Below are 21,098 nucleotides of genomic sequence, written 5' to 3' on the forward strand. Positions count from 1 at the left end.
AAAAAAAAACCGGCGTGCAGTTCTACTGCGATTAGCTTTGACAAATGATCTTCGTTATTCTCTTCTACACACACGACCAAAATCTGACTACATTAGGCAGACACCATAATGGAAATTTCTATTAACTCTCCAATTGCATAACTAAAATTCACGATCACACACGTCACGAGGTTTGTCTTTTATTTGCTTTTGTCCCACTGTTTTTCGCATTTAGTATGAAATAGCCTTTGATACTATTTTAACCACATCCCCACACTACATACTCAAACACACATCCCCAAAGACCCTCCCTTGCCCATTTCAAAGATATTTTCCCCAAATATTCCCAGTGGGGTCCCCGTTTCTACAACTTAAGTAAGTTTATGCAGCAATTCTAACGCCTAAGTGGTCTCCCCTTAAATCGTATTCTCTGCTCCGAGAGGATAAACACCCTCGCTGCTACATCATCATTCCAGCCGCCGATCTAACGCCGGCGCTGTCACAAGCCTCTCTACGCAGTACGTCAGCGCTTGCTGCCCGTTACGCCGGCGTGCATGATGGCCTTGAAGAGCAGCGGTGCGTTGTTGAACGAGATGGCGTTGCACTTGGCGGCCAGGTGCCGGATCTGCGGTATGAGGATGAGGAGCTCGCGGAAGCGGTCCGCTGCGATGTTGTTGTTCAGCTGCACGTGGTCGTGGAGTACATAGTAGTACTGCTTGCTCAGGTCCTTAATGAGTGCTACCTTGGTCAGGTTCGGGACCTCTGTGGACAGAAAAAAAAGCACACCACAGTGCATGGTACTAACGATTACTTCAAGGAATGGTAATTATTACATAGATCTATATCTCAACCAAATTCATTGCTGATACCGAATTTCACAAAAGCCCCAGTTCTCTTCCTCAATTCTACGTAACAACTGTATCATTTTTAAATTGATTCACTGGCAGCCCCCTTCTGCAATGTAAATTTTCAGGATTAGAAATGTGAGAAACGTGTTTGGGTTTTCGTTTAAAGTAAAGATATGTAGTAACATTCAAATTTCGTAGTGTTTTATACTCAAGACAAATATCAGACAAACAAACCTCTTATTACAAGTAAACGCAGGTGGGAGAGAGTAACAACGAGAGAAAAGACTAAGCAGCACCCAAGCACAAGAATACTGTTCTTGTAAAGTAAAAGTTGGACATCTCCACTTCAAGGACCCGGATCTTCCTTCCTCCTAATGTACGTATCATCAACGGAATAACTTCAGGGGCGGATCCAGGAATTCGGTAAAAGGGAGGCGCCTTTATAGAATTAAACGGGGTGCACGCGCCTCCCCCACCCCATTTTTCCTTTTTATTTCTTTTGGTTTAACAAAAAATAAAGAGGGCCCACGCACTCTGTGCGCCCCCCCCCCCCTGGATCCGCCAGTGTTGGTATGAATGTTAGGGCCAGAGCGTTCTCTATATGTAATATGTTTGTTTGTTTTGTTCGTGTACCGAAACCTGGCTCTTTAACTAGCAAAGGTTAAAGACGTATATTCTTTAGTACTTGCAGTCATTTTATGCTACTGATTAAAATGCTAAGGGTATGTGCTTGGGGAGAGGTTCAAGGTTGATGGCGTTACCTGGATTAAGGAAGCAGATGACCTTGAGGCAGACGTACTCTTGAAAGCTGACCTGCAGCGCTCTGTACCTGGCAAGAGCGTTGGTGGCCGCGTCGATGATCTCGAGTCCATTTTGGCCGAACTTTCGCAGCTCGTCTTCGCTGGGGATGTAGGAGTCGAGAACGTGTGAGAGCTTGGTGAAGAGGTCCAGTGGTTGCGTGCGCATCACGGCTAAGAGCAGCAGCTCAATCAAACACGTTGTCAGCAAGGCGGTCGAATCGGAGATCGGGATTTTCGAAGTGAAGGGCAAGCGTTTGGTCCACTGGACTTCGTGATGAAGCATGCGGTCCATCAGCTTGCAGAGAAGTTCGAAGAGCTGCGCATATCCCACCGGCTTGCTTGTACTTACTTCGAAGGGGAGCGTGATTGGTTCCGATGGCTCGGCGACGATCAACGCCTCCACTTCGGGAAGGAGGGCGAGGTTGCGCGTAACTTCGCGCTCGGCGCGTTCGACGCGACGCGCGTACTCAGCAGTGGAGATGCCGGCAACGCTGGCAGCGTGTGCGGTGAAGTCGAAGAAGTGCTCGCTGGAGCTTGAGCCGACCGAGGTCGGGGAGAAGGTGGGCGAGATTCCTTCGCTGCCGTTCGTTGGGCTCTTGGTGGTCATGCCGTTCATCTCATCTCGCGCGTATTCTTCACCAGACATGATGCGCTCGATTTCCTCGCTGGTGAGCTGGTGGCAAATAAGATGAGAGAAAAATAAAAATATTGCTTAGTCGAGGATTCTCCAAGTCACCAATCCAATCACAAAATGATCTAACTGATCTCACAAAATAGAAATTAGTGTGACTAATCTTTCTTCTTTTAACCATAAAATTTCCTTTCTGACTAATCTTTGTTGTTTTGACCATGAAATCAATTTTGTGACTAATCTGTCTTATTTTGACCATAAAAATCCCTTCGTTACTAATCTGTCTTGTTTTGACCACAAGTTTCCCTTCGTTGCTAATCTCTCTTATTTCGTACCATGAAGTTCCCTTTGCCACTTATGTTTGTTTTTGACCATGACATTCATTGTTTCTGAACTTTCTTTATTTGACCATGAAATTCATCATTACTGAAACTTGTTTGGTTTGCTCATACAGCGCCCTTTGTTACTAATAGGCCTATTTCTCGTATTGACCATGAAATTCATTCTGTTACCAGTCTTCCTAGTTTTGACCAAGGACTTCATTACGTTACTAATCTTTCTTTTTTTTTACCATGAAATCATGGAAAAATGTATCACTGTCTGTTCTAGCTTTCAATGGAATTTGTTGCGACACTATGTCAAGAATTGCATGGAATCAAATAAATTGCATCAAATACCATGTCTCTTCTGACCAATATTTCCTCTTACTGATTTCTTGAAATTGTTAAATGTGCAAAACAAGTAAATTAACGTCAATCTGTACTTTACATGTACCATATTCTTTTCATCTTTGTCCTAAATTTGACAATGAAAGCATATAGAGCCTACTGTTGTCTTCTACACTTTCGAGAGACCAGCTAGCTCGACTACATCTCACAACGGTATGAACATGTCTACATACAGTTTCATCACGAGCTTTCGACACACGTTTTTGTCAAATATTTGTATTCATGTATAATTATATATAATTGTTCTAAATACCTGACATTCGTAATCCCCTTCTTTTAAGGGAAAATTGCGCCCATTTTGCAATATGATTGCAATACACATTGCACTTCAAAAAAGTACAGTTCTTGAGACTGCATAATCATAGCACGAGTACATGAAAATGAAATGTTCAAAATGCGTGTACCGTTTGCCACTCCTGACTTAACTCATTGCATCCGATATTTTACAGTGCTTCATAGGGTTGATCGTAGCACAATGGGATACCGTAACGGCATAAGCAATGGCTTAACTCTGACCCACGTCATCAACCTCATTACCAGGGGTTTCATAGGTAAATGGGTAAATCCTTGCGTCTGGGCTGATCAAATTCGTCGTAGACGAACTCGTTGATCAGGACTACGGCTACGTGACAGCCCAACGCAGAAAGTATGCCATACATTTTGGAGACAGTAAGTAGTATAGGCTCCTGATACAGACGCTTTCACAAAATCAATAAAAGTTGATGCCCACCGTAGCTGGCTGTGGTAATCTCGTAACAGAAAATTCCAATTTGAAGTCTGAGGCGGAGTCTTTTCGTAAAACTACTTTTCGTAAGACTAGAGGATAACTTCGAGAGTCACAAGCCCAAAGGTTAAAGTAAACAACAATCACCCCAATTTTTTAGTAGTATAATCTCAAAAATGTCTCGAATCTTAGTTAAAAAAAGAAGGAATCGCGCCAAGGCTGTTTTTCGCAGAATAATAAAGCATGCATCATCCATCGTGACTGTTTGAAAAACAAACCCTCACATAAGATCTGTCCTTGAATACAGTGCGTTCGTGTACGCTTCTGACGGTAGTTGTTGCGCGAATTGCATACACTTAGAATTTCTTTTAGCTGTCTGCACTTGACATGAAGCGCCATTTTTATGGATAGTAATTACACTGTATTTTTACCCAAAGCTACTGATTCCAATTGTTGAGATAATAACAAAGTCCTGAAAAGTTCTGTCAATTATGACGGTTGTAGTCTGATAGCTACTGGTGTGATCATCCACCAAATGAGACGTTCAGATTTTGTCAAGCTCGTCATGTTCAATAAAAATTATATTTCAGTCTATTTTCTCGGTAATTTGAACTCTAATACATACTAAATGTGATTCTATCGTGACTACAGGCTTTTAAAAGCTGTCTAGAAATGCATATCTCACTTTTTTTGCCTTGATTTTACCAGACAGTCGGGGTTTATTGGAGCATAAATAATATTAGGTCGCTCGTAGCCTGGACATTGCTGGAAGCAAACACGATCGACTAATTTCAAACTCTCAAGAAGTGAGGCTTAATGTTTCTTTCCATTTCCCCCCATTTGAACGAACTCAGAGAAGGCGATGTGCAGCGCGGTGACCTTGCTAGCGAGCTAAAATTGGTTACACGCTTTTTGTCCAAGGTGACAAAAACGTGCTTACATAAAACGTGCTCGAATTTCATGCGCCAAGAATCGGTGTGTTTTTTTTTTTTTTTGCTGTCTCCGAACAGCCGTAAGATTCCGCAGAGGGTATGTGAACGCTGCGCACAGCTGCACAAATGCAAAAATGCACACACACACACACACATACACACACGCGCGCACACACACTACAGAGTTAAAAAAGTAAGGAAAAACGACACATCATTACACACTAACTTATGCACGCGCCTATTACGCATAAGTTACACACACATTCATACACACACACTTACACAAGACATTCTAATTGTTCTCCATGCGGACAAGGAAAGAAAAATGAGTGAGTTAAAAAGGATGGCGTCCTTCAAGTTACGTCATCCTGATTTGATTGCAAAGAATAGCGATAAAGGAGGGTGACCAGGGAGTGAGGAAAAGGGTTGCTAGATAACGGCCTCGACTACAGACTGTCTTCTGTTTTATTTCTGATCTACTTCTGAAATATCATGATCTTTTCCCTACTGGGAACTCACCTACACATTAATTTCAGAAAGTTAAACCTAGAGATGCAACAAGTGAGCTGAGAAAAAAAGAGAGGTGCCACAAACATTACTTGCGTGGTTTCATTATTTTTTATTCATTTTTTTATATCGAACAAACGTCGAGAAAGTGGTCTGGAACATAAGCTAGAGTCAGTATCAGGATCCCTCTATAGTCTGAATCGGGGCGCTGCCCCCCGGTCCCCACGCGCATGCAGTACCCGGCACAACATTCGTGATGTCTCGGCTTATCATTAGCTTCGACGTGGCCTTGCACACCGCCTCCTGCATGTTTCAGTCGTTAATTAAGGCGTTACGTAACGGGCCAAGGACGCATTTCCGCCGGGCTACAACTCGCTAACTGGCTGGCAGTACATTGGGCGGAATGAGAGTCACAGCTCTTTTGTGCCCCATCCCGCCTACTTTCCTACCTCCCAGCCCTCCCCTCCCCTCCCCTCCACCCCCTCCCCTCCCCCTACTAGTATATGCCACACTTGCCATCACCCGTCAGTCCGAGGTGTGTACAGCCTTTCCCTGTCAGCACCTATTACTTCAGTCCCATTCTTTCCATTCAATGCCGACATTCCACAGTGGTGAATTTCTCTTAGAATGCATACCCTTCTCATGGACTATGAAAATGATTTACGGAGTACATCCGTATACCGATGGAAAAATAGTGAAGATTTTTTGAAATTTGTATTAGTCTGATACACTTTAATCTCCATATTTGTAATACTTATACGCAGCATCGTTATATTTTCATACAGATGAGGAAAGTGAAATAGATAGTGGTATCGACGCTGTGCTAAAAAGAGGATGTGCGCTAAAGTCCGTGATCGGTAGAGGAATTTAGGAAAGATAACAAATCCAAATATCGGTATGTAGGGTACTTAATCTCGTCTTGTCGATTCAAGACTACATGCGTATCATTTATTTTGTTGAAGATAGAGTAATTGAAGCATTTTAATCGTTAGTATTTATCATAATTAGACAAATTCTACACACACACACACACACACACTATGAAATCACTTCGGATTTAACACCATCAGTACTATAGGAATGATGCTGTATCGACCAGGATAACATTTCACATTCCATAAACATCCATCAACATACGTGAGTGCTCTTACGAGCGATTGGTAGGCAACGGAGGAGAAATGACATCACTAGATGTCTTACGTTACCGATATCTATCTCGACGTAGCGCTTTTGATTAAAGCTGACTGAATCGTAGAGGAAAAACAAAACAAAAAAAAGTAAAGAGAAACATTTGCTCTCATCTGCAATGGGCGGATGTTGTTTTATGGTTCCTGGCGTCCAAAGATCAGGATTGACTCAGATCGCAGGATTTATGATCTCTTTTGCCGGAGTTGATTTAACCACTTTCCAAATCATGTATGGAGGGCAGACCTCTCTTTGACGTAGATGCGAGCCCTGCGGACCGATCATGAGACCCATCTCTGTTCGACCACGGATGATTTCCGAAACCGTAAATTCTGGTATGATATTCATTATCATTCATTGTCTGTAAACTCTTCCGAGGGATTTTCAGTGATTAAAGTACAAGGAGATTAGAACTCAAGATAAATGTGTGTTTACGAATACTCCTATTTCAGTCTTTAACGTCAAGACAAAACGCGCAGAAAGTCGTTGGACCGTCACGGTTGTCAGCATCGTCGGAAGGATAATAGGATGCTGATTTTTTCCCTGGTAAACTGAATTTTTGTCAAACGAGAAAAATGTGGTGAATTCATTTATTGACTAAAGATGGCGCCCATCCACTAATAGTGACGAGCCACAAAGCTTCAGTACAGCATATTCCCTTGCCATGGTCAAAGTTTCAGTTAGATGGTGATTTTTCTATCTACAAATACTTAAGGTCTCCCACGATCGTGCTTTCTCAGTATCCTTATTCGAACTTTGGTTCTGTTCTGTATTGTAATTGCAAGACTTCTGCCCTACTTCAAATGACTTGATTCATAAATAGGCAGCTAATCTCGTCGCGGAACTATTAGGTATTACCACAAAGGGATAAAGCGTCATGGTTTCGACGTGGTTCAGGGTTTCCCTTGCTCTTCTGTGGATTACAAATGTTAATGTTAAAGTAGGAGGCGATAATCACAGTCATTCAAACCGTTTCCTATGTAGCAACAGTTCCTAAGCGTCAACATATTCCAGTCTATTGAGACTGTAATCTTGGAAACATCACATGAAGCTATGTCTGGGAAGGGAGTCGACACTAATCAGTATCACCAGTGTCTCTTCCTTAACATCAGCCTCATGAAATCGTTGGGTTTGATTATGTTTGTGTTTTTATCACTTTTTTTTTTAAAACCAGCATTTCAAAGTGATGTTTCGTTGTTTGTTGTTTGTTTTTTTATTTTTGTTGGGGGGATGTGGGGAGGGGGTACCTCCTTTTTTTTATTAGTCTCGAGCTGTCCTACCTCCCCTCTGGGGATCTTTGTAAGTGGTCAGCCTTCCCTTAGGATGGTCACAAAAGATCATATTACCTTTTTCCATCCAGCCCGCCCACTGCAGTGGATTACACGCGTGTGACTTCGGACAATGCGCATGGAAAACGCTAAGCCAGACAACCTTGAGAAACCCAGACAAAGTCTTAGAAGAAGGGGGGGGGGGGTGGTGATACAAAGCATAAGAGGCAGATGAACAGTGAGTGGTGTATCTTTTCTTACCATCTCCTTTCTCTACCCCCTCCCCTCTTTTCCCCTTCTCTTACTGTTCCCCGCATCTTCCATTCAGCCTCATCCATTTCTTTCCACGTTTCCCATTATCTGCCTTCAAAAGAAGGAAGGTTGAAGTTATGCGTCGAATTCACCTCATCTTGAACAGCGTCTGTGAAAATTCCATCCTCACTCCTCCCCCTCCGTGTCCTCCTCCGTTGCAGATACAAAACTTTGGCCAAAACTTCAGAGAGAGATGGCATGCAAATATGCTTAACTTCTGAGTCTGTTTGTTGTTTTTTTTTTTCATTCAGCACGCTCGGATTTCTAGCATTATTGTTTTTTAATGCCGTAACGTGGGCTCACAGACTAACACTACAAAATATTGGGTCTAAAAGTGTTTCATCAAGATCCCTGACCCTGTTCCGTGTTAGGATGTGCATATCACGGTGTGAGAGCGTACAAATAGATATGCTTACATAATAATAACGTCTTTGGCAGACATTCTCATAAGCAATCTACTTTTATAACGGATTAAAAAGTTTATGTCCGTCCATTATTCTTTCTTCAGTTTTCTTTTTCTTTTTTTGCAAGTAGGCCTATCTCTCTTTCTCATCATAATCTCCCCCATGACCCATCCTTCTCCTTCCGATGACCCATTCAACCTTTCTCCGGAAATATATATATATATTTAAAAAGTTGGCAAGAGTTAAAAGCCATACAGAATGAATTGAGGGGGAAAGACGGTATGGTAAAATGAAAGGATTTATTTTTCTCTCTAATCGTAGAAGCGTAGATGGCGCTATGCACCATAAGCTGACGGTGAAGTGAAGTACGCTACTGTTGATACGGACGTCGGTTGACAGCCGATGGTCTGTGACGTACATCGTCTTACTGATATTGATATTGATATCGTTTGATTAGACCATGTGGTCAGCGGAAAAAACAAACAAAAACATTACGAACAAAAACAGGAAGATGATTAAAAGAGTATCATATTATACAAAATTATGTTGTTAGGCTATTTCCCAAAGAGGTGTTTGTTCGTTTAGTATTTGTTTGTTTGTTGTTGTTGTTGTTTTTTTTTTGTGGGGGGGGGGGGGCTGGGGCTCGGTTTTGGAATCGCTGAGACATTAAAAAACAAAGTAAAACAAAGCGATCCTAATAAAATGTGGGTCCCACTTTTTATTAGGAATGCACTTTTTGGGATATCTCAGCCATTTTAAAACCGATTTTCATCAAATAAATGTTGAATCCCTCTTGGAATTACATGCTCTTTCAGATTTCATGAGAGGTTTCTCATTATTTCACCAAAAAATATTAGAAACCTGAAGTTAGGTCACAACGAAAACTATACGCTTCCTTTAAGCGGTACGTTTAGACATTGTGTCCGAGCGCTAGTGCGGGCGCGTGTTCGTCTGTGCGCGTGTTCGTCTCGGGTATTCTCGTTATTGAAATGGATTGGGATACAAGCGATGAAGACAATCTCTCCTCGAGTCGTGTCTCACAGAATGGCATAAAATTTTCTGAAAGTCAATACATTAGTCACAGACCAAACTGATGCATTCCAATTTATTTTCTTCTTCTTCAAATTAATAGAACTCGTGATTGCTTCGCGATAATTATTCATGTCCGATAAAAAAAATTACAGATCAGATTTTCACCGCTTTAATCGCATCCATAAAGAAATCATTTTTCTAAGCGAAAAGACGCAAACGCACTTTAAAGCAATGGCTTAAAAAGGGGAAAATAATCTAAGAAATAACCAGACATCTGTGACAAAGAATTTTTGGGGTTGTTTGTTATTTTGCTAAAAATCTCCCGGCAGAATGTAGTTAATCTCACTTACACAAACAAGCCTGACTTCATGACGACCCGTTACATCCAGTTACTTTTCTTTATCTCTTAACCCCCAAAAGACCTCGGTATCAATAAAAAGGAGACATGGGAATGTTTCTCTTTTGTACTTTCCAAAGGCATGGTTCGGTAATGGAATGCGCAAGAGACAAAAACGCAGGTTTGATCTTTACAATCTAGTAAGATAATGTTGTCGCAAGATGAAAATATCGCGGATCAATATTGCATGTCCTCTCTCAAGCGTATCATCCTATGTTATCACGCACAAAAGAGTGAAAAAACAACAACAAGCAAAAGAAACTAACAAATAATAAATAACTGGGGCCGAATGATAAGCCCAACACAATTGAGAAATGCAAGCTACCGGGAAAGGAAAATGTGGTGGCTTGTCCCCCCAAATCAGCAGAAAAAAAGTCCTCGCGACCCCAGCCAAAACAATGCCAAAGCAAACAAGCAAGCAAGCAAGCAAACAAAATGTATCCAAGAGAGACAGACAGTTATTACAAATAAACGATATTTCAAGCAGACAACCGGGTGGGGCTCAGGGAAGTACAATCTGCAAAACATTGGATAAAGCTGATGATATATAGGCTATAGCCTTTCATAATCACTTCGATATAACTCTTATTACAATCACATCGATTACAACCCTTCAAATAGGTATTCACTTTCATACACTTTACTGTTGTAATTTCCGATCATGTTAATTTTGATTTGCTTTTTTGTTTTGTTTTAAGAACATTATACATTTTGACAAAATTAGGAACTCCATCACTCTGTGATTACATTATGATTTGATTACACTTTTACATCGCGACGTAAAAACTTTGTAACAAACTAGGTACCTACCGTAACAGGTCCAATGCTTTTGTTCCGTCCACCTGGCATGCCATCCTCACGAATTGCTGGAAGGAAAAGAACATATCGAAATATCATGAAAACTCTTTTCGCAAGAAAACAGATGACCGAGCCAAAAAAAAAGAAGAAGAAAAGTTCAAATGCTGTATTAATGCCCGCCTTGCAATATCATTTTGAAATTTAACTTCTTCACAACAACTTGTAATGAAGCTTCAAGATTTCATGTATCGTCATTGTCCTTTTCCGCTTCGTTCATTAACGCACTTAAAAAGAAGGAGGAGGAGGAGGAGGAGGAGGAGGAGGAGGAGGAGGAGGAGGAGGAGGAGGAGGAGAAGGTTAAAATGAAGAAGGACAGATAGAAGTAAAATGAAAAGGAGAAGAAAAAGAAAAAGAACGCGACAGAGGAACAGAAAGAAATATAAGAATGTCTCTTCATAATCATAAGGAAGTAAACCTCTCCAGCAATAAACACAAGCTGGCGCTATTCTAGTATCACAACCAGAGCCGGACAGTGATCGCTTCGAGCTGCGCCGCAGTGATCCTTGCCATTACAATGTATTCTACCACTTTATAGTACATTGTACTTAGAATGATCCCTAAAACTGTAATAAACATTTATCTAAGAGTGGGTGCATTTATCTTCTTTTTTTTTTGCCATTAGGGACATAAAGACATTGCAACATTGATAATAGTACGTGTAAGCTTCAATTTTCAAAGTTGGAATAACGCTACCGGGTGGTTTGGGTAAACTGATGTATAGCATCTAATCCAATACTTTTTTGTGTGGATATAATCATTGCCCGTGCATAGAGACAACTTGAGTGTTTTGGGGGCTAAATAACATTTTTATAACAAATACGCATACAGACACGTACACATTGACACTAAAAATACGTAGATCGATTGATAAATAAGGAAATAGATAGATTTACCATATCAATTAAATGAGTTGAAACTCGAGAAACTATGAATTCAGACTCATAATCTACATACTCTAACTGAAGACCGAGTTTATACAAATCACGACACTTTCTACCGTATATCATTGTACTGTTTGAGTATGATATTTACTTCCACCATTGTCATAATCACGGCATATATACCCATGTTGCAGCTTGTCAAGTACCTTTGAATATAGCACTATCATAAACAATAAACATGTCAAATACTGAACAACTCCGCGACTTCAGTATTTTGTAAAGGGAAAGACAGTAATATTTGCCGTTTTATAATTATCATTCCCATCATCAGAAATATCATCATTACAGCTACTACTACTTTTATCACTACTAATAATGAAATTCTTCGTATCATTATCATATTGGATATTTCATTGTGATTACGCCTGCACACTGTACATTAATGGTGTCATCTTTTTTTTTCAAAGCTAGAGAAAAGAATGACGACATCTTGAAGATGGTTTGATAGTGATGTCTTGCCTGACTCTTCTCATTACCTTCCAGAGAGGGAGGGAGGGAGGGAGGGAGAGCACAGCCGATTGTATCAGACATGCAGCAGTGTAAGTCACTTCCGGGGCTATGTTAATCAGGGGCATAAAAAAAGGTAATGTTATGTCACATTCACACGGCAATCTGTTAAGTTTCTTTTCCTCCTTTCCCTCACTCCCTCTCTGTCTGTCTGTCTGTATGTCTGTCTCTGTCTCTCTGTGTCTCCCTCTTTCTTTACTCCTCTCTCCTTCTCTTTCTGCATCTTCTCCTCTCTCTCTCTCTCTCTCTCTCTCTTTCTCTCTCTTCCCAATTCTTCTTTCTTTCTCAAGGACAAAGTTGCCATGGGAAACATTTTTGGTGGAAATGAGTAAGCGATGACAGTACTGTCACCCCCCCCCCCCCCTGTCCCTCTATGGGAAGTCTAGAGATTTTCAGGCTGGTGGATCTGGGCTTGTGATCTACATTAATCATCCCATGAAAGCCTAGTACATGTACATTCTGATAAAATTTGCAATCATTGTAGGAAACGTACGGACATTCAGTGAGAACAGCCAAGTTTCTTAACGAATGATTAATAGATAGGTAGATTGATAATCAAAGGTTCCCTTTGTACGTATGTTTCCCTTTGTACGTATGTTGTTCCTGACAACGAGAAAGTCATGAATAAGACTTGATTGGCACTGCAACAAATAGCGCGCGTAAACTAGATTCCACATGAATAGAAATATATTGTGCTGGATTAGGCGAAGTGGAATAAGTCGATTCCAAGGTCTTCGTAGAAAAACGTCCATGGATTTCATTACATTGGGACATCGTCCTATTCGCGGAGCAAAGGACCCGTCAAAATAATCGATGGCATTGCTTCATTCGATAGTTAAAAAAGTGACAATTTACTGCAGACGAGCACGTTTCTACCTTGATGATTACATAGATGCAGAACTTTATTCCAGAGGGTTAGTTCATGGCATGCTAAATGTATCACAAAATTATCAAACTTAAAACGAGTTCATGACTTGCTAAATGTATCACGATTTATCAAACTTCAAAATGAACCAGACATGTGAACATTTCTGTCACAGAATACTGGTATCTCTTACAGCTGATCTTTGCATCGTGTAAAATTGACAAAACTTTCGACATTTTACACTGAATTGCCATCGAAACTTAATCTTAATACCTATCGAAGAGGAAGCTTACTAAAACGATAGATTACATGAACACGCTGTCTGAAGATTATGTTGTGTTTCTCGATTCTTAATGATTGCCCATGGTTTTTATAAAAGAACTGCAACAACTTACTCTTAGAATTCAGTGGCAACCCCCGGCCACTGATGAAGACGATTGCTCTTCACTGTCACTGAAGGGTGTTGTGTGCTAAAATTGCTTTCACTAAATGCTGCCTAATTGACGTGTGATTCATATCTCAATTTTCCCCTCTCGTCTTTCATCACAGGTCGTCAACAACATTTATGGGAGGGGAAAACGTCTCATTGCTTTTGGTTTGCTTGTGTCTCATCGCATTCATTCATACAGCAGATATAATAATTCTATTGAGTATTGAGCACATGACTGAATACACACTGTCACCAGGGCGCGGGGGAGGTTTATGCTGCCACGTCATAATTATCACACTTTCAATCTCTATAATGTTCAAGAAGGTAAGATTGCATGAAAACAAGACGGTGTAATAAATTAAACTTATGTTGTCACAATTCAATGCCTTTGAACAGAAAAAAGAAATGACGTCACAAACCTCGTATTGTTCTCGCAACAATACGAGGAGAGGACTATCATCGATAGTCATTAGAGTCACGCAGAAACTGAGGATAAAAATTGAAGTACGCCATCCCGTGGTGAGAGCGCGTAAAGTCAGACCTGTGTCAATCTTTGAGCCCGTGAAACTGACTGACGCATTTTAGGAGAATGCTTCTTGCACGATAACGACAGAGCTGTGGCGGCCCGGCGGGCGCCGTAGAATGTTGCATTTTGCCAGTGCGATTGTTGGACACTAAAAGTCATGTTTTCTGTTATCAAACGTGCGAACTTGACATAGAAAACAGAAATAATCGATATATGCAATCGAATTTCTGTCAATTTAGCACTTCCTCGACATTGAATAAGACTGGGGCTATTGAGAAGTTTAATTTCATGTCCATGAAAAGTCCATAGAGTTACCATTTGAACAGAGATTAACATCACGTAACCTTAGACATCTATACATGAAATGGCCTGTGTGTGATGGAAGGATTTGATAGGAAGATAGGGCTGTTGTACATGTCAATTATTTTTCGATAACGATTACAAATCAAACGACGGGAATAAGATGTACAAGTAGTTTGCTAATTACTACAGGATCGACTCATATTATCATTAACCGCCCCTGTCATTATTACCGTGTTTATACCGTTCTTAAACTGGGATGGTGGATGCGATATACAATATTCCAACTGGGTCCTCCTTAAGTGTTTTCCTTTAGAGTAAATGCAGTTTTACATTGTATAACCGGTGTGGGTGTGTGGAGAAGCGGAAGGCAAAGGTATGGTATTGTTTAATAGGTCTTCACATCACGAAGCAGGGGGAGCAATAACCCCTTAACAGGTAGCAGACGGATCGATGGCTATCAATGATTCCACACTGAGCCTCTTTATCTGGCTGGGTCGAAAGAATGATTGCAGTCAAAGAAATTTCAAGAGCATGTAATTTGTGAGTGGAGACGTTCACGCATATTGATCATTGTTCTCTCTCGCCCCTCCCTTCCCCTCCCCTCCCCTCCCCTCCCTCATTTTCCCCCTTTCCGCCTTTCTTCTATTCCAGTCTGTGTTGGTGTGTACATGCATTCATAGGTGTGAAACTCCAGCAAATGATGTGATTAGGACATTGCAATTCCTTTGTTTGTTTGTTTGTTTGTTTGTTTGTTTATCTAGATCATTTTCAAGCTTATGCTGAATTATACTATCGCAGGCAGTAGGAAGGACTGGTAACGTTTTCGTGCTGGAAATATCGAGACGATTTATTACTACTACTGCTGCTGTATAAAAATGTTTGCGTATCTTTCTAATTTGAGGGAGAGGATAGGATTTCTCATTGACAAATTCCAATCTCTTCTGCAGCACTGCTAGCAGTCCATGATAAGTTTGGTACAACATTTGGCGCAAAAGACAACGGACGGTGTTTTTAAATTCTAGCAAATGGAAGACACTATTGGTGTATTGCACGATGGTCATCTTGTTGCTAATGTTTTCTAAATGAGCGTCGGACGACGTCCGACTTTGGTCATCGTTTGGTCATCTTGCTCTACTGAATACTTGTAACTCAATAAAGGAAAATAAAAGCTTTGTTGAACACACGAACTGGCAGATGGATGCCACATAGTACTTTGGAATACTATCCGCGGAACAAAAGCCCCAATGTGACTGTGACAGCGGCGTAGCGCGTGTGGGCCTCACAATGATTTGGGCAAACAGGAGAGATTTGTTGATTACAAATGGACGAACGCTTTGAGAAATCTAAATGTTCGGACAGGGAAGACACGCGGTCCACTCTAGAGGTAATGTGTGTATCATTAATGCCATTCATGACTGTGACAAACTCTAATTCACTGTACTCTCCTTCAACGAGAACTGTACAATCCTCGGCTGCAGGGTTACACTGACTCTTTTCTTCACCTATTAGACAAAATATTCAGTTTAATGATACAACATGATACAGTACCAATTATTTCAGAGGATTGATACATGCTTCATGTAACGCTGCTCTTTGACGTGTTACCTTTCCGATTCATCCCGACTTGCAAGCATTTGAGCAGACGACAGTATTGACAGCGATTCCTCTTTTGGCGCGACATCATGCAGTTTTTGTCCCGCATGCAGCGGTAGACGCGCTTGTTGCAGATACTTCTCTTGAAAAAGCCCTTGCAGCCCTCGCATGAGACGATTCCTGAAAATGGCAAGATCGAAAAGTATTCATTACGAAACATAAGACATCTAGTGAGACTACATCTACGTCAACAACACTGGCAAGGTTCATATAGCCTGAATAATCTTGACTTTGCAAGGTTATGTAAATAATTTCTTCCTTCTTGCCCTGTTCCTTCTTTGGGGCCCTGCCATTGGCTTTGGCAAGAACTCTATTTGTACACCTGGAACGACAGGTGTGTTGTGCGTAAGGCCTCTCACTAACCAACGATCTCGGGTTTTTTTTTAATAACTTGCCTTGGATGCCTCTGGAGGATTATGCCTTGATAGTCCTAATCGTGCACGTATCAAAATTCAAAATCAAGTAAAATGATATAAACATTGTTTTGGCTAGTTGCTGTGGTGTATTCTCCCATCTATTATCATATCTAACATCATTCCCCCCCCCCCCACCCCTTCCCCCTTGCTCACTGAAACTGTGAAGCTAATGCCAACTTCGGGAACAGGTACTAAAAAACAAATGGATGATATACATTGCAGTGTCTATTCCACAAATTGAGGTCGGTTTATCGCTTTATTGTCTGTGTAGTCACAAACTTCATTGCGGAACAGGAAGAATATCACAAAGCTAGAATCTCGAATATATACTGACATCACTACCTATCAATTGAGGGAAGATGCTACTTTAGAGCCTTGCTTATCTCCGTCATTTCTTACTTACCATAATGAAGTCCAGTCGCTCGATCGCCGCATATGAGACATGACTTGCCGTCCTCTGAAGGTGCGGGAGAGGTTAGGTCTGTAGCGACTGGACTGAGACTAGTCGGGGTGTAGGGCGCGGTGGGCACATAGGAAGCTGCTCCGCGTAACGAGAAATCGAAAGCTGAAAGGAAATACAAAATAACAAGAATTTGTGTAAAGATTAATTTCTCTCGTATCTAGTAGTCATTCATCACATCTGCTATTCTAAAAATTAGCGTTTCTTTCCAGGAGATTGGAATAAAACCAACTGCAAAATTTTGCGTCGTTAATTTGTTTTTGTTCTCGTAAGACTTTTAATGACCAGCATTATAGTGCTTTGACATTAAAAGCTGCTAAACACTAGGGGGTTTAGCTAAAATCTACTCAAAATAGCAGTTTGACACTGTTGTTTCCATGTGAACCAACTAGATCTCTTCATTTATCTGTCTGTTTTTGCTCAACATTATTAGCTACAAAATCGACAGTGCACTGACGACGAAAGCTGATCATTTCATGGAATCAAAACTGTTCGATTTTCAAACTCGTGACTTGAATCAATAATTCCCTATGCCTTGCCAACGACAAGGGGCTACTTAATTAGCCTTGGCTCCAGCCCATGGGCCATTGAGTATCATTGCATTCCCGTTCGATTTAAATCTTATAGTAGCAGCTCACACGAATTGGCTTATATCAGAATCTACACCCCCTATCACCTTTTATGTATAAATGCTTCCGTCGTTTCCTTTTTTGGACGTTTCTTTTCTTCTTTTTTCGTTGTTAGTTTTGTTTTGTTTGTTTGTTTGTTAGTTTACTAAGACGATTAATCTCCTTAAACTAGATAATCCGCTTTTCATTTCGATTGGATAAATGATTTTTCTTACAAGGTCACTTTAAAAGAAGGAACTCTGAGCTTCAAGGCACTGCAGGCTATCAGGCAGGAAAAGAAAATATAATTTCTTCACAAGTGATATATATATATTGAAACAAGAAAGGGAAAACTGACCAGAAACAAATAATAAATGGCAAAAACTTTGTGGCACACATACACACACTATAGCTCCTGACCACACGAGCAAAGAGAGTATCACGTTAAGGGTTTGGGACGAACACCGATCTAGGGCTTTCAATAGCTCAGTCGCTAGAGCACCGGTCTAGTAATCCGGAGGTCTCGGGTTCGAATCCCGATGAAAACCCATTTTCTTTGCTCAAAGTTTTCGCCATATATATATATATATATATATATATATATATATATATATATATATATATATATATGGATATATTTGATATTCAACAATTTATGAAGAATCAGTAGGGGGAAAACAGTGATGAATCATAATCGTTTGCTGTACAGTATTGGCAAAGAGAGACCGAACGTGTTGTCATCCATCTTCTTAAAACTTCGTAACTCTAAAATGGGATGAACATTAAACTTTATTAATGTCATATACGAACGTTCGATCACAACTGGAATGTCTAATGACCGTTAGGTTGGAGGTCTGCACATCACTGTAAGCTGACTGCAATAACTGCAGGTAATGCTCCGTTTACATCGTGTTCCAGGTGGCCACGGCAGTCACGTTTCAGGCCACCGCTGACAAAACGGAATGGACGTGAGACAACGCTGGAAGACGGGACAGGCAAACCGTGATTGCCGTGGATGCCGTGTCAAATTTTTAAACTCTCCAAAATTTGCCACGGCAGTCAGGGAGCTAGTGAGGAACCTAGTAGGCCGTACTAAAACGTATAGCACGTAATATGTCGTGATAAAGCTTCTCGGCCATCCGTAGTGAGACGCGACGGGAAATAATATGTAGTCTAGCCTGACTAGGCATTCGCCGATAATGGCGTCTGATAGCATGTTCACTGGAACGAACAAGACTACAATACGGCGCGCTACGTTTCGGGCAAACGGGGCTGTATACGCCGTGACTGCCGGGAACACGGCGTAACGAAGCATAGTACAGCAGCAGCCGCAACCAAAAAGCAAACAAACAATAGTGAGTATTTCACGTGCTTCAATTTCTGACTGCATTGACGTTGATTTCAACTTGTAATAATAACAGACAAACATTTACTGCTCTATGAAACAGGGGGCAATTTGATGAGACGCAAGATATTTGCAAACGAGGGCTGCAACATACAATCGTTGTCTGAGTAGACCTATATCTTAGGACCCGTATCAATGTAAAGCGTCCTGAATATGTATTTAATTGGACTAAACATCATGTTGAGCAGTGTGTGAAAACCTGGATAATTGGAGCGGATGCCGTCATTATTGGACCGCCAATAAAATCGATCCAAATGTTACCGACACTTTTCATAAAGATTGTTATTGACAGTCCACGCCAGAATTGAAAGGAAGTAATTCACAAGCAGCTTTCTGCAACACAGTCTTCTTTAATATCAGGCATTATCGGAACAGTGATCAGCAGGCGGTGGTATGTATGTGTGCCACATTGCTACGATGCCGCATTCCAATTCTTTCATATCGTTTGTTGCGTGATAAGAATAACATTCAAGTTTAAAATCACATACACATTTAGGTCTGCCAATATTCCCCCATCCAAATCAGGGAGATTCCACACAGCTATGAGATATCTGTGTGTCACATTCATTTTAATGGGCGAAAATAATTGACGAATCAGGGAGATTTTAATATTCTCTTATTCAGACATGAACAGATTTTTACATTTTCAGGAAGACTTCCGCAGAATCAGGGAAACTTAGCAGCTCTGCACATGTGATGCGTGTTATCAAGGTCGACTCGACAAGTATCATCCATAATCGCCACTATCATGCCATGACAACGGAAATAAGGGCACTACATTCTGTACCACCATTCCAGTTTAAATATTACCTATTAACATTCTTGACTAACAAGCTATCCTCCAAAATCACACAAATGTTCCTGCCAGTCGCAGTCATCTTACCCAAAAAAAAAAAAAAAAAAAACAGACCACACCGGATCCAAACAGCATCAAATCAAACCGGATCAAACTCGATTCCAAATGATGGATCTACAAGTGTATCTCCATGCCTAAATAAAGCTTGTGAGAAGTTCAACAACTGGTGGTCAGGTGGTCAGCGATTGTAGGCTGATAACGAGCAACTGGTATGGCGAACTTGTGTTTTGAAGCGACTGTGTGCCGGATTAAAACGTGGTAGAGTAAATATCCTGGCATGGTTTTCCCGTTTAAATGGAGACACTAAAGGCCACTTGTGGACTGCCAGCGATATCTATCCTATCCATCTTTTCCTTGTCCGTGGCCTTGATAGGCAGTGCTGTAGGCGTGACTTCAACGGTGAAAGATGGCTTGGAACATCGCTTTCAGTCTCATTACTGAGTGAACAAGGAAAGAAATGTTTTATTGCGAAATTCCACTTCATGTTCAAGATGGCTAAATGATGATAAAATTAGTATCATAAAATAAACAGAGTGGTGGAGGTTTTTTGTTTTTGTTTTTTTAAAGCAAACTTTGACATGAAATTTAAAGGAAAAACAGGAAACTTTCATCGTGTTTGTTTGATTTTGATATAACAAAGTCAACTTCAGCGTGAATCGTTCTGTTTTGTTTTGTTTTTCTGGTTGATAACGGATAATTCCTATAATCATGGGTCAACATTAGGGGAAAATCGCCCGTGACATTACCATCTGTTAAGCACATTCTGTACTACATTATAATTACACATTTAATCCATGAGAAATGTGTCAACTTCGAGTCTAGAAGGGTGTAAGTTGAGTCGGAGGAGGAATCAAGGCTGTGGAAATGCATATGAATAGCTTTCATCTTCTCTGTCCCCACCCCACCCCCATGTTGCTTTTCCCTGTCTCTTTCTAGTCTCTATATCAAAAGTGTAGTTTCTGTATCAAAAGTGTACTGGTACACAGGTTGAGTTCACATCTTATCATGTTTCGCCAATGACATCGAAAGGGACTGGGATTTGAAGTCAAGTTGAGTTTTGTGGCCCACAACTCAAGCATCATGAACATCATCAACCCATGCACCCTCTCTCAGCAGAGCAGGGAGGTGGGGAGAGACAACCTCAATGTTCTCAGCCTGCTCGTGGTTACTCTTGCTTGTCTCTTCCCCACTGAGAATCATTGGTAGACACTAGACAGACAGGGGAATCTGTTTGCATACCATAATGGATAAATTACCTGTGTTTGTTATTCAATACCACTCAGACAAGGTGATATTTGCTGGAGCGATATTGCATTGTCTATATACCCTCTTTCTTTCAGCAAAATTGATTCATAGTCAAAGTGCTGTGACGATGGGTCGTTAAGTACTCTTCGAGGCCTGTGGTAATTTCCAGAACAAAAGGGGAGACTTATTTTAGTAGCAAAACATCAAGGCACTTAACTCTCTCATTAACAATGTACCACGACATTCTCCCAACATGAACGAGAAATATAATTACAACT

At 40.9% G+C, this 21,098-nt stretch overlaps 1 protein-coding gene across 1 annotated transcript; it reads right to left on the reverse strand.

Annotated features, from left to right (window-relative positions):
* Positions 1–502: 502 nt before the first annotated feature.
* LOC139718435 (nuclear receptor subfamily 6 group A member 1-like) lies at positions 503–20,775 on the reverse strand. The gene is made up of 6 exons (XM_071629906.1): positions 20,679–20,775; positions 16,650–16,811; positions 15,783–15,950; positions 10,558–10,613; positions 1,589–2,300; positions 503–741 (listed from the first exon to the last, which is right to left on the reverse strand). The coding sequence occupies exons 1-6, from the start codon at positions 20,773–20,775 to the stop codon at positions 503–505; spliced, it is 1,434 nt and encodes a 477-aa protein (XP_071486007.1).
* Positions 20,776–21,098: the final 323 nt, after the last annotated feature.

Source organism: Diadema antillarum, unplaced genomic scaffold (assembly GCF_040938485.1).
Source record: "Diadema antillarum isolate AM-2024a unplaced genomic scaffold, OU_Dant_1.0 scf00000094, whole genome shotgun sequence".
NCBI lineage: Eukaryota > Metazoa > Echinodermata > Echinoidea > Diadematoida > Diadematidae > Diadema > Diadema antillarum.

Bases quoted from the DNA above. Each gene is read 5' to 3' on its own strand.
- LOC139718435 (XM_071629906.1), bottom strand. From the start codon at position 20,775: ATGATTCTCAGTGGGGAAGAGACAAGCAAGAGTAACCACGAGCAGGCT. The intron at 10,614-15,782 runs GTAACACGTCAA...TTTTCCTTCCAG, and splicing joins AGTCGGGATGAATCGGAAAG to CAATTCGTGAGGATGGCATG. The intron at 2,301-10,557 runs GTAGGTACCTAG...ATTTGCCACCAG, and splicing joins AAAGCATTGGACCTGTTACG to CTCACCAGCGAGGAAATCGA.